Source organism: Numida meleagris, chromosome 10, assembly GCF_002078875.1.
Source record: "Numida meleagris isolate 19003 breed g44 Domestic line chromosome 10, NumMel1.0, whole genome shotgun sequence".
In the NCBI taxonomy this organism is placed as follows: domain Eukaryota; kingdom Metazoa; phylum Chordata; class Aves; order Galliformes; family Numididae; genus Numida; species Numida meleagris.
Window position 1 is genome coordinate 4,242,497 of NC_034418.1, and position 14,955 is coordinate 4,257,451.

Consider the following 14,955-nt stretch of genomic DNA (forward strand, 5'->3'; position numbering starts at 1 on the left):
GGGCCACCTGCTGGGTTAAACCACAACACTCACAAATTACCTGGTAGGCCAGGGAACCTTGTCAGAAGTTGACTGATAATTTTGAACAGAAAAATAAAAATGTGAAAATGCTGACTTACTCAAATGCAACTGGTAAAAAGTGAAAGACCACGGTATAATAAAGTTGTACAAAAACCTTCTCCAGCATAATTTGGAGCCGAATCTAATTTCAGCAGATCCAGAGGCATATCTGATGGAACCATTCAGCTTACCTTTGTAGAAAGGGTGGAACAAGCTCTTATTTGCAGACCTTAAAAATCTTCTGAATTCTCTCTTTCCTCTTGGTATTACTGCTTTCACTTCAGTACTTGACAGCCTTTTCCAGCCTCCTCCCCAAACTCTGCATTTGGAAAGTCTGCTTCTCAGTTAATCCTCTGGATACAACTCATGCTATCTTTTTAGTTCACTTATTTATCTCAATGTCAAATTATACTTTTGATGTTTAGCCACACTACTTCAACCTTCTTCTTACCTACAAGTCCCACCTGCTGCACCATCCACCCAGGCTGAATAATCTCTAATATACGATGTGGAAATACAATTAAAGATGATGAATTATAAGCTGGGGTGCTGCATACCTCTACAAGTCTTCTCAGTTGGCTAAGCTACTCACATTTTTTAGTAATCTACAGTGGGATTTTCTTCTGCTACAGCTGCTTATGCATCTCATTTGGGGCTGCTGTCGTTTACAAAAATAAGACAGAATATGAAAATGACGCAGGCTATGTAACAGCTCCCTAAGATCTCTGATTTTACAGAACATCTCAAGAGGAAGGAATGCCAACTTTGTGAGCTTTTTTTAAACATCATCATAGTTTATAATTTAGGAATTCCTCAGCAATTACACATTTAGAATTGAAAATTCAAACAAAATAAATAGCAAAATAATACAGCCAAAACAAATAGTTAAAATGCCAGAAAGAGCTCATTAGAAGTCAAAATAAGTAATACCTATAATTCTATTTTCCAGTTATTCCTAGTTTCTCTGATGAGTCACACCTGTACCCTATCCCTGGATTCCACTTCCCTCTTATCCATGCTGTTGCCATTGCCCAGTGGCTTCCCATGGAGCTCTCTCACCAGTACATGATTATCTGCGTATGTGTATCTAACGTTTAGTGCAAGTCAAAATACAGAGCGATGCGAAAGACCAACAACCCTCTTTTTGCTTTCAGACAGCCTTGATATCCATTGGCTTCTTGCTACCTCACATCCATGCTCAAGGCAGCTTAAAGCACTGACAGTATCTTGCTCAGTTTCCACAGCCATTTAATTTTTGGCTGCTCTCAGAATGCCGGCAAGGGTACCAATTAGTGTCAGCTGTAACAGTTGCTTTACGTGATATACACACCTGCCTACAAGGATTGGAGAACCAATGCATTTTACATAGGCCATCAAACACAGATATCCAATGGGAATAATCTTTGGCACTATCTACCTGAACCACATTTGAACCGCTGACCTGAAAACAAAAGGCTTTGTATTTCATTACCAATCCCTAGAGCCATCAAGTTCTATATATATGGAAAAACTTTAATAACACAGGGCTGACAGCATTTAGGACTGAAGTCATGAACTTATGTAAGCATCTGCTCACACGTCTCGTGCAATGACATAAGCATGTCATTTGGCTAGGTCTAGGTCTAGTCTTTGTCACCCTCTGATTTTTTTGCATTGGTAATGTATACAAGTTATTTCACTAAATTCATTTAGCTTTATTCATCATAAATCTGAATTAAATGGTGGCAATTATGGCTCTAAAATAACCTTAAAAAAGTCTCACTTGAATAAGATATCTATATATTTTTTTTAAATGGGAGAGAGAATTCCATCTTTACACTCATTTAATTTTAAATGAGTATTTTTAGACAGAGCTTTGATTTTTACAAAGTTTGCAAACTGTGTTTGGGGCATACTACATACCATGACTGCAGTACAGAAGAAACCTCAGTGGATAAAGCAAAATACATCTATGAGAATTCTTCATTCTCTTTGCAACACATCATGCCTTTAGCTAGAATGGGTAGCTGTGGAGCATTGCACAATGCTCAGGATTCTCCCTGCCTCTTTTCCCTTGCCTCTGGCATGCACTGTTCTCTCTTACAGGAATGATGACAGCTGATGCTAACACTAGTTTGTGGTTCAACTGTCTGATGATGTGGCTAACACTTTGTCTCCACAGATTATAAATTTGTCACCTCTGTGATCTATTTGCTCCCCAGTATCCTGCAGTCTGGAAACGCAATAATCTCCATCTCCAGCATTCAGATCTCCCAGTGGTAGTCAGCAAATCATTGTCAAACTGCTGGAAAAACAACACTAACTATCTTGTACTGCGAGCACAAAAGCTTAAATAAATAAGGAAATGTCACCCATGCTGACTTAAAAGGCCTGTCCAGGTGAAATAAATTCAAGCCTTCCAAAAAGTTAGGCCAACTATTAAAACATAGAAATAATCAAGTGCACTTTGGTAGAGTGGGAAAATTATTTATCACTTTAGTTTGGGAAACTTCAATTGCACTATAAACAAAGACTAAATTTATGCCATTTGTCAGTTTTGGAAGTGTCACTTGAAAAATCCTTCCAACATATCAAAAAGAAAAGCATGAAATCCAAAGAGTGATATGTCAAAAATAACCTGTAGTTATCCAGGTATGGGATGATGCATCTCTTCATGGTTTTCGGAAATGGAGCATTAAAACTCAAATAAAGTGGTAACATAATCCTCAGTGTAAACAATCCTTTGCAAAGTGGCATAATAGAAGAGACTCACACACACACAGAGCTGAACTTCTGTGACTTTCTTACTAGACTGTCCTATATCACGTGCTTCAAGTCCTTATATCGAAGAGCATTTTTACACTGTATCTGCTGCGTCTATGATGACATCACAAGGTAAGATGTAGAATTTTCTGTAAATATCCAAGCCTGTAAATAAAGTGTTTTTCAAGGGTAAAGGGTCAAAAAAGTTTTAAAGAAAATAAGAGTGGTTGCTCAAGAGCAGCATTTAATCAAGCAGCGTTTCCAATGTTCTGTGAAGCACTCGTACCTACTACTGATGCCAAGCTGTGTTGCTTCAAAGACTCCCACCACAAAACATAGGTGAAAGAGAGCAGGGAGGGGCACACGAGGCAAAGCAACCTCGTAATAGGCAACTGGAGGAAAGTCAGAAGTCAGCCAGGGCAGCTAATGTCTGAGCATGGCTACAGCAGGAGAGCTGACCATTGAAGTTTCAGTGTTTCCTACGCTCATGTAAAAGCTGCGAGGCTGTTTTTCGGTCTGCCTCAAAGCATCTTCTTGAGTAACGCACAGTACTCAGCAGCAGCAGTTAAGTCACAACATACGTTCACTTTCAAAATGGGTGCTGAATAGTTTTTCTTCTTTTAAAGAACACACACACAGACAAAATATCAAACAAATCCAAATCTGTTGTGTTCCTCCCTCCCACCCCCCATAATTTCATAAAAGAGAAGTCAAAATTTGTCTTAGTTTGTAGCTAATTGTTATGCTTGTTGCTAACTTACTGAGTATCCATTCCAACTGACACACTCACTGTCCAGAGAAGACAACTGTTACAGAAATCCCACTGGAGCTCGCGCAGCTTTATGTGTGGAGATCCCTACTGATTTCAGAAACATGGACAATGGATTTCCCCAAAAGAAAAAAAAAATCTGTCATTCTAACGACACAGCAATTGCAGAAGTTGTAAACAACCCGAAGCAGTTGTAAGTAATCCAACACTTTCTCCTGCTGGAGCAAAGAGTGAGATCTACCTCATTTACCTTCTTACGTATGAAAGAGATTAGGCGCAAGAAAAAAAAATCAACTTTTTCTTCAAAACAGAAAACAACAAAATATATCAAAATCTTCCTGTTTGTGTCTTGTTTAACGTGCACGGTATTTTATTAGGATTCTACTCTCACACTCTCTTTTGCTCTTTGAATCCAACAAGACTGTTGCAGGCTAGGACTCAATTCTCACACCATGCACTGACAATTATGAATAGAGTTATAACATATTCACATATAAAATATCTGTGTAGTAATCCATGCATCACTGCTGAAAGGTATCTCAGTACGACAAGCATTGACTCTATCTAAAAAAAATATGTACCTTTATATTGGGATGTAAAAGAATGGTGTGATCTACATATTCCTAGAAGGGTTGGAGAAAAGCAAGTATGGTAACCAGAAAACAGTAAGGAATTATAGTTGGGGATAGACTGGAAACCAGAAGTTCATACCATTTGTCATGAGTAAGAGGGTTTTTTTTTTGAAGGGCTATGAAAAGACGGAAGAATGTAACAACTCTTAAAAGACACACTCATCTGATCTACCAAATGTTGTAGCAATGACCTTATAAAATAGATTTTTTTTCACTGTGCCATTTCAATGAGCCGAGGATTTAAGCTATTGATTCTTACAGGAAATGATCAATTAACACTTTTCCGCTGTCCATCTCATGAACAGGGAGAATTTTGTGTTTACTTTGGTCCAAATTATTTACTGAATATTTATTCTGATTTCACTATATCAACTTGTTATTATGAGATGGATTAGAGAGAACTCTACTAAGATCCCAGAATCTAACTAGCACAACTATGAAAATATTACTATCATAAATTTTTCCTATCAGTCTTTTCCCCTCATTAGATCTTTATCCAAAGCTTTACACTTTCCCTTATCTGGCTGAATTTCCCTTTAGAGATCTGATGCAAATTTCACTCAGTGAAACAGCATAATGGACGGCAGTCTGCCTCATAATAAAACCATTTCAGACTAATAATTTTTTTTGCATGAAAGACTTATTTTAAAAATTGTTTCACTAAGTGTTTTTTTCCAATGAGTTAATACTTTCAGCGTAGTTAAACATTATCCTCTAATTTCATTTATTGTTGATTGCTTGATGAAAAACTAGTTTCACAGTAATTGTATTTATTCAAAAAATATAGCAAAAAAAATTCTAATAATTAAAGAGAGTATGACACTCAAGCATTAAAGGCAATATTATTATAACTTGATACAAGTATTTTTTTGTTTGTTTTTGTTTTAAGAGAAGAAATGAGAGAATTTTTTTAATGAAACCATGCTGCCCAGTTTTGCTGGTCTTTTACTGTCAGGGAAAAGTGACACATTCTCTCCAGAAATTCAAGTACTGTTTTTTTTTTTTTTTTTTTTTTTTTTTAATTATTTTCTAGCCAAACTGTTTCTTTAGGATAACAACAACTTTTCTGGTTCCAGTTAAAAGGTAAAATAGAAAAAATTGCCAATAGCATCATTAGCAGACTAAAAATATTAAGATCTTTTCTGAAAACGAATCAGGTGCAGATATTGAACTGTACTTTTTCATCCTTTGTCTCACTTTTCAAATGATAATTTCTTCCACAGTCACCATTAAATCTTGATCTATTCCAGCTCTCTGTATGGGTCATTGATTCTAGATGTACCATGGTTATTTTTAAATGTTTCCCTTTCGTAGAGTAAAAGAGGGCTGTCTAGAGCCAGATGGGTAACTTCACACTTCATTTATCAAACCCAATGCATCAGACTCCACCCTCTCTTTCCCACTATTGCTGTTAAACTTCCATATAATTTGGTAACAATTTTCATTATCATACAGTTAAAAAAAAAAAAAGCCTAGGCAGGTTTGCATGGTTCGCCCCAAACCCACAGCTGCTCCCTGACCCCCTGTTCATTACAGTAGAGCTGGGCTCCCCGCTCTCAGTGTGCTGAGGGGGCACCTCTTCCAGCCGAGGTCGGGAAGGGGTCAGTTCAAAGGGCTGAGCAGCTCTTTACAGCTATAACAACCTGTCCATCAGGCACTATCACGCAGCACAAACAAATCCGAGGCTTTAGGAACTCTGGACCATTTCTGTTAACACTTAGAGAACATCCACTGAGTCCTACCTGAAGTATTTGGGATCACTGCCACTCAGCACTGAACAGCTCAAATCCTTGGAAGACCTGCACAGTTATCTAAGGTACTAATGGCATCTTTGACTAAATAGCATATGAAAGGGCAGGCTGTAATGCTCAGTGTGCTACTGGGCAGATTGGACTATGTGCTGAAATAGGAGCTCAGAGTATTTGCAATTGGCTAACATGCAGAAACAGTATGACTTAAAAGCAAATGACAGAACAGAATGCCTACCTAACTCTACTAAGACCGAGTGTGGGTAAAGATTTTGCCAGATGCCCTCCCTTCATTGACCTAAATTTCTTGGAGTTGTACTGTTCATAATGTGCTCTCTAATGCACAATGTAAGGTAATTAGAGTCATGTGTATTTAACTTCCAGAGGAAAAAAATTCTATTATCTAATCTAGCTGATCCACTGATAGCCTGTTGAAAGTAAAATACTGTAACCTATTGCCTGCCCTTTGACAAGTGCTAATTATTTCCTGTCCAAGCACATTTTTCTCATGTAATTCCAAAGTACACAATAGGCTGATCTCTAAAACATGGGCAGCCCCGCCAGCACCACGGCGGACGTTTTATAACTTTCACCACTGCTGCTTGATGGCTACCACAGCCAGTGCCTCATTCCAGACATCTCGCTGGAGCTTTGATGAAACCAAGGGAGGTGTATTGTAACAGCCTGTTCATGCAGATCATATGGATGAGACTCAGATAGGTCACTGGGATGGGAAACATCAAATGGAAAGAAAAAGGATTATGGATATTTAATACTCAAAGGACACTTTCTTTCAGAACTTTCAAGGCACTATGCTCTTGAAATTTTCTTTCAGGTGTTTAGTCTCAAAGAGGCCTGCACTTTGTCTGCTTCTAAGTCTTTTCCGGCCCCCACCCAAGAGCTTTGGCATTTCTGTGTCAGACAAGGCTGCGGATACAACTGCACCGCTGGCTCCAGTCACTGATTAAATTGGGAACTGTAAAAGCAGAGGCCAGAAACACTGTAACCACATTACTTTTAAATGACTCTTGATTGCTATGCCTCCTGATGACTTAGCATATTAGGAAATTATTGTTAAACTAAACAAACCTAAAAAGATATTCCACTCATTACGATTGCTTAGGCTTTTCCTACCTCTAGAAAGCTTTCTGTTCTGGTTCACAAGAAGGATGCATGCATCCCTTGGAAAAGCCTTAAGTGATTTTCTCCATTTCCAATGTAGTCAAAACTATTTGCATTATTTAATATGGTGGCAGCAGGCAAAAAAAAAAAAAAAATTAAAAAACCAACAAAAAAACAACCCAAGCAGAGAACCAACAAGCAAAATCAAATGAGCCCACAAACAGTAACATTCCCTTTAATTCCATAAAAAGGAAACACAATCAACACTGTAGTATGAACAATATCATAGACTCACCCTACTGAGCTCTTTGTGACATGAGATTTTAACTGATTACCAATAAACATCATATACCCATAATAAAGCAAAGTTATAAATTATAGCATCTAACTTGTGCTACTATGCAGTAATCTTTATTTATTATTATTATTTTTTTTTAACTAAAGCTTTTAGTCTTCAAGGTCCCTTCCAATTCAAACCTATGATTCTAAGAAGTCCATGCAATGCAATTACTGAAGAACAGAAAAACCAGGCAAGTGTCAGAACCAATATCTAAAACTGACTTTTTAAAGTCGATCTCCGAAGTTTCAGGAAATTTCCTAAATTAGATATTAAAAAAATACAGAACTCTTAACTGTTAAGTCTAGTGTAGGTCAAAAATCATACCAAATAAAAAGCTAATTTTGATTAACCAAGTCTCAAAGAGCAGTTTGACTAAAAGCTGTATTTCATTGCGAACACAGGACATCTCCTGGTCTTATAGGAAGCTGTGCATTTGGAAGAAAAAAAAATGGTAAGAGTAATAAATATTTTATGTAATTATTTATCATAAATAAGAAAAAGTATGAGATTACTATGTGAGTAAAAAGCAAGTTTTTAGAAATATGTAAAAGGTGACTTCAACTCGGTAGCTAAAAAGAAGACAGACATTGGAAAGACACAAGGTGGCATACAAAATAAATTCTTCTTTGAATTCAGTTATTTACGAAAGAACTAAAGGTATGATGTACCTGTTTCCAAATGCATTCTACTGACTACGTTACAGTAGTATAAACTTTCAAATACATAGATGAATAGATTTAAAAAATTTAGTATAATCACCTGCTTTATTGCCATGACAATATGTTCAATTTAAGAACTTCAGTATAACAAAACAGTTGCACAATATGAACTCTAGGAATACACAAGAGATATTCCAATTTACCCAACACCATCTGGTTAACACAAGTAGGACACCACAAGAAATGTGAGCATCATGAAGAAAACAGACAAGATGAGCATGTCTTTGCACGCCATGCCCATTGGGAGTATTGTTCATATTGTTACTAGCAAAAGGAAAACCTTAAGACTATTTAAGGCAATAGCAATCCTCAAGTAGTTATACCGCCTACTTTGCACTACATAAGCATAGTAAAGGAGCATTCCACCTCACAAAGTAACTCTGAAGTCAGAAGCAGAGGCATTAATTATTCCATTCAAGGAAAAACTCTAGTTAAAAAGTAAAACTTTTGACTTGCTTTAAAAGTCAGTTTGTGGGGGTACATTTTTCCTCCCCTAAAGTGGTTCAACAGAACTATGTTTTATAGACTTGTTTCTAATTTCAATATCTCACTATTTTTCCCAGTTTTCTCACCTTGCTGTCCATTCATTACGTAGCCTTTGTCGCTCAGTAAGAACTAGCAGTAAGCAGCTGATGGTTTCATTCCTTTGTTCTTCAGTTTGTTCCTTTTTTCTAACTTCTTGGAGGACCAGGCTTGTCTTAAAGGGAAAAAAATCACATAAAAATTATAATCTGGAAATAGGAAACAATGTGTAAAATTAATAAAAAGCCCATAAGCAAATAAGGACAGTAAATCAATACTTTTTTTATTACAGTTCCACCGCTGACAAATCAATACAGTAAATGATGGTTAGAAATAGCCACCATATATTTGGTATTTAATCAATGTACATGGCACATAAGGTAAACCTTAAAATCCCATTGCCTTAAGTAACACAGTAAGACATTGTGCATTCTAGCTCTCATTTTCTTAAGATATAATTCCATTCTCTTTTAAACATTTTCTTATATCACATCATATCAGAAGTGTTTGCCTTACTACAGCATTTGGGGAGATTCCCTCCCACCCTTTTACCCTGCTGAAGACAATTCCTGTTTGTATTGTATCTCCTGAAAGATATTTCTCATTATGTACCCATGCTCTATTTTCACCTTATTATGACATTTTTAAGTAAACTAGAAGCAAAACTCTCCCTTTTTTCATTTATGGAATACATTACAAATTGCTGGAAAACATATATATTTATGAATATATATATTTGTATATATATATAATATTTTTGTAGAATTACACTCAGACTTCGAAGTACACAAGATATTGGCCTTTCAAAACATTTCATTAACAGCTGGACCAACAACACTGCAGATCTGTCCTTCATCACCCAGCCAGAAAACTCAAACTCCCTCATGACAAAATGGCACATGTTGATGCCCATCTCTACCAACACGTGCGCAGTTGTGCCGTGGACCTCTGCTGGCTGGATGTCCAACTACAACGGAACCAGAGTCCAAGCTGCAATCTTTTCACTCATTTGAAATAATATATTTGCCTTTCTCACCTTAATCAGCCACTGATTTTCATTTATCTTTGATGCTCTAATTGTCATTAGCATGTTTTACAAACAGACCAAAGTATCAAAATGCTTTTGGGAAGGATGGAACTAAATGGGCAGAATGCTTACACAAACCTAGTTTTTTCCACAGAAAAGGAAGCTAAAAATAGTTTCAAGCCACAACTGAAATATCACTGCTAGCTGTAACTGCTACCTCCAGCGTGGCCTCTCTTAAGGGAACAACATAACCAGAAGGCACAGCATATAGACTTCTTCATCAAAGTTCCCTTTAGAGTCTGCCTGGCCCAAATGTACACACAGATTCCTCCAGGGATTCTGTAAGATAAATCATCATTATCATCAGATTGTAAAAGAGGAAAATCTGTTTTTTTTTTCCAGAAGACAGAATATGCAGATTATAGACTTAGGATATGTAAAGTAGCAGTGGCACTGGAACCATAAGGGTCCCAGACGACAAGCATCCCAGGTATTAATTCATATAGACAGGAAAACACTTCACCAACATCAGATGACAAAGACTACAAAGCATCCACCTTTTCCTCCTCCTCCTTTTTCTATTATTTGGCTTTCCAAAAGGCAAAAAAAAAAAAAACCCAAAAAACCATCATCCAAACAAAAACAAACACCACCACACGCACGCACAAAAAAAAACAAACAAAAAACACACCAAATGTCCATAACTCTGTACAGATCACATTCTTGACCCTGCTATGACATTACAAAGCAAACAAAAAGCCAGGGAGTATTTTCAGATAAGATTCTCTGACCTGGGTTTCCCTTGCATTGACCTACAACATCTTTTCCACAAGCTCTAGTACCTGTCAACTTCAACAACGCTGATCCTCAGCTCACCTCCAGCAACTGCACAGGTCTTCAAAACGTACTCACATGAGATGAAGACATGTACATACTTCAACAGATGAAAAGGAACACCCCTTGTCATTCAGAATACATACGACTATTAAGGCTATATCTGCTGTACGATAAGATTTTTGACAAAGCACCATAGTTCAGCTTATCTCTGTATAATAGCACCATCGGACTAGCCATACCACTAGGGCACAGCACACTAGGATTTCCCTTTCAGAATTCTTGGGTGGCTGTATTAATCACGATGGAATAGGGAAATCCACAGGAGATGGGAAAGCTGGTGATAGTGTATAAGTCTACTTCTCTCCAAGACTGCAGAAAAGCCACAAAGATTAATGATGCTCTGCCTGACAAATCTGAAAGTATAGTCATTTGCAGGCAACAAACATCAAGATCTCCTAAGTAAGTGGTCCGCAAAGCACAGATCATAGAGAACTGGGAGTTTGTAAGGAAAAGAGGATGCCACTGGAGTCTGCAAAGATGGGCAACCACTTCTCCAAAGATTCAGTCATGTAATGCTTTTGCAAAAATGCTGGCAGCCCAGCAAAACTGCAACTTTGGTACTACGTAAAGTCCCCTACACCTACAGCTATGTCATAATTCCGGACACTGAACAGACTCTAATTTTTACTGAGAGAACAATTATATTGCACCAGACTTCTACTAATGCCTTTCAGTCCTGTGATGATGTACAGAGACAAAGTCAAACACAGTTTGACACAGACATCATAAACGCTTCTTTACTGAGCCCTGCGAGCACGCCGTGGCTACCTTAAGGGTGAAATAGTACTATTAAGCAACATACAACAACGATATGTAGCAATTTAACTGATTTACTTGTTTCCTATGAGTGCTAAGGGCAGTAAGGTTACCTGGAATGTGAGTGCAGGGTTTGATATGTAGCTTTTACAGAGACATTTCTTAATAACTTGTCATTCTTATTGTCTCAGTAAAAATCCCAAATTGTAAAAGATAAAGCAGCATTTTGGGTAAAATTATATTATAAAACACCCTCCTTTGAAAGATTCTTTTTTTCCATGTAACTTGTTTTGGGATTTATTTTTAACAAGGGGATTCAATATATACCTTGACTGATAAAGGTCAAGGGTTCAAGAAACTCGGTCAAAGATCTTATCAGCTGGGAAAGCCATTTCCTCACATCAACACTGATAAAAATCCAACAGAAACCCAGCCAATACCACCCTGCTCTAAAGGCAGGAATGACCTTCTTTTGAACATCACTATAGTTGCACATCTCATCAAAGAAAATCTGACCCCGTGTCTCAATTCTTTTAATGCTCTTTAATGACAGATAATTGTCTGCAGAGGCCCCCTGTGCACGATGCTGAGTGAAGCCTTCACATCGCTGCGCTGGACTCTGCACCGGCTCAGTGCTGTTCAGCACACTTGGGACCACAGGACAGCAGAATAAACAAATAAGGCAACCAGCCCTACAGCCTGTCTTATCTCATCTTTGGGCTCACAGAGATTCTTGAGGGTGGTAATGTTTACAGATTGTTGAAACTTTCTTTCTTCTGCTTCCTGAGCTGGCAAAAACATATCCTAGACAAGCTAAGAAATGTGATTAAGCAAATTGCTTATCACTTGGGGGAAGCAACTTCTCGTCCTATTGGTCAGCGTGTGTCTTTAGTAAGCACTACTGCTAACATTTTCAAACACATCTTCCTCAATTTTCCTCACAGATCTATTAATGCATTAAGGGCATTTCCTTCCCAAACCCATATATGCATGCTTTTATATATATATATATATATATATGGATATAAATATATCAGCGGGCAATACAGTCTCATACGTTAAAGACTGCTTAGCAAATTATATCCTTTACCTTCTTTCTGACACAATGGCAATAAATCTATTGCTCTACTGACATACCTGGCAGCAACCACCAGGGCATCTTCTTTTATTGTGTTAAAAAGGCAATAGACAAGACTTTAATAGACCACTATCATATTCATCTCATTCCCGCTGACAAAATGTATCAGTGACATGGGACTGAACAGAAACTCTTATAATCATGTCTTACTACTCATCTTAGGATACACACGTTATAGCTATAATAACAGGATTACAGTCATACTTTCCTTCATACATAGCAGAAGAAACCTTGTTTGAACATAAATAAGCCACTACCAAAGAAAAAATGAACAAAAGAGGAACCCCTAACCACTCCAACTACCACACTGGTACCTTTTTAGTATTTTAAGGTTTGATTTTCCTCCCTTCAAAACATGGTTCTAACCTTGAGAAGTCTATAACTTGACACACGAAGCCTAATATCCTGTCAAACAAACTAGCATTCAGTCTAATCTGAAGTTAAAGTGGCACTTGGGACAGTTCATCTTTTGGTCCCCCTTTATTGGGTCAACAAATAAATTTTTTTCACTTTAAGATGGAATTTTAGGATAGGCTTCTGAATATTTATTAATCAATTCTACTTTAGTGTGGCAGTCATGTCTCAGTAGTCAATAATTAATACAGGAAGGAAAAGCATCAAGTTTGAAATGCGTAAACAGGACTAAAACTTTTAAGTCTTTTGGTTTCTCATTATTTTTGTGACTTTGTACTGTTAGTGCAAAAAAAATTTCCTGATGAAAGTCTGCAAAACCAGAACACTGTGCCTTTCAGAGAAAAACAGAACCTGAAATCTATTAAGCCACGTTAATTTAACATGTCATAACTTCCGTGCCATAAAAAAGCTAGTAATTGCTTACAAACCGCTGCTCATTTCTTCTTTACTTTAAAAAAAACTTTATTTAAAATATGAGTAAATGCACCCATATTCATTGATATGTGTAAGTACCCAGTATGGTTTAAGTTATCACCCAGCAATTCGGACACTTTAAATCCAATTCTCTGCCTTTTGTTTATTAATCCACTATGCCAGATATCACAGTTTCACTCAGCAACCTCATGTTTTGGATGATAGTGAAAAATGGCTCATGTTTGACAAAGAAAAAAAAGAAAAAAGGTAAAAAAGGAAAAAAAGTGTTGTTTATAGAAGCCAGCTGCTCTGGCTTCGGCGCCAGCAGCTCCTCATCCTGCTCTTTTACGCTTGCAACCCCCACTGCCCCCACTGGCACAGGTACAACTAAATGTTGACTTCAATGCTTCAGAGAGCACTCAACTGATTCTGTACATGATTAATTGCCAAAGACATGGCTGACCATATGGAACAGAGAAAGCATCAAGTAATTCATACTTCTGTATATGATCATTTGGCCCCTGTTGTTTTAATGTACAGGAAAGAGCTAGTATAGCACAGACCTGGTGTCTTGCCCTTGACAGCCCATTAAGAAATCTCAAAGCACCTAGTTGAAGTTATGCTGTTGGCTTTTCAATAGCAGCCTAATAAAACAGAAGCAAAGCTTTCCAACTAGTCTTAAATCTTTCACATACAGTACATTAACCACTGCTGCTAAAACAACTGGTTTCTTATGATAGGAAATGGGATTTGATTTCTAGCCTCTGCATACTTACTGAAAGCCTTTTTCTGACCTTTGGAGGGTTTACAAAATCATTGTTCGTTTTTCCTGCCATTTTACCAGTTTCTTGCCATCGTGATCCTAATAGATTTGTTTAAGATTCAGTACATTCTACTCTTACTAGCTGTTATACGCAAACTGTACAATGAAGGTAGGCTCATGGGAGCTGAAAGGGAAGAAATTATTATTAACTGTTTTCTTCCTGAGAGTCAGAGAAGTCAGTGCAACATCTAAAACATAATTTACTTTTAAAGAGCCTATAAAACAAAACAAAAAAATTCCTGAAAGAAAGCAATATAGCGTGTGCTTTCTTTTATCAAACTGGAGACAAATCATCAAATTTCATTTGAGAAGGAAGGCCAATTTATTTTAAAGCTGTAGTATTCTCAGGGATATCTGACAGAGCTCAATGAAAAGAAAAAGCTGCAGTCTCTGAATACGTGTCACTATCATTAACTACTTTATATTAGTTTTATCTACCGTTAACATCTTTTCAGTCATATTCAGTCAAGACAAACGTTTAAATAATGTTTCCCTGTCAAGGCTTTTAAGATGACAGTGCTAAAAAGTTAATCCCTATCCTCACAGATCTTTTGGCAGTTTTGACGTATGCTGGCAAGGATGCATTTGCTGGCACCTTCCATTAGAAAATATTTACATAGAGTTTTCCTGGCTGTGGATTTTCTAGTTGTCTGAGTTACCCTCATGCTCTGAAGGACCTTATGTGGGAAACTCTAATCATTGGACACTCATTAGTGGTAATTTCCCAGGCTACTGAATTCAATTCTCCAACACAATATGTGAATAATCCACAAGCCAGCAGAACACTTGATAACCATTCTCCTTTTTTTTTTTTCCTTCTACGTCAAACATT

The 14,955-nt window shown here is 37.3% G+C and overlaps 1 protein-coding gene across 7 annotated transcripts in view; it reads right to left on the bottom strand.

Moving 5' to 3' along the window:
* The window catches only part of FTO (FTO, alpha-ketoglutarate dependent dioxygenase), a 232,702-nt gene that overhangs the window by 122,628 nt on the left and 95,119 nt on the right, over nt 1–14,955 (bottom strand). For 5 of the 7 annotated variants that reach the window (XR_002442136.1, XM_021408379.1, XM_021408378.1 and 2 more), the window contains one exon: nt 8,705–8,829. Coding sequence is in view for 5 of the 7 variants with exons in the window: in XM_021408379.1 (XP_021264054.1) it covers nt 8,705–8,829 (125 nt within the window). In the remaining 2 variants the exon portion in view is untranslated. Of the gene's footprint in view, nt 1–7,351; nt 7,839–8,704; nt 8,830–14,955 lie in introns of those variants that run through there. The other 2 variants (XM_021408380.1, XR_002442138.1) reach the window with 2 other exon arrangements.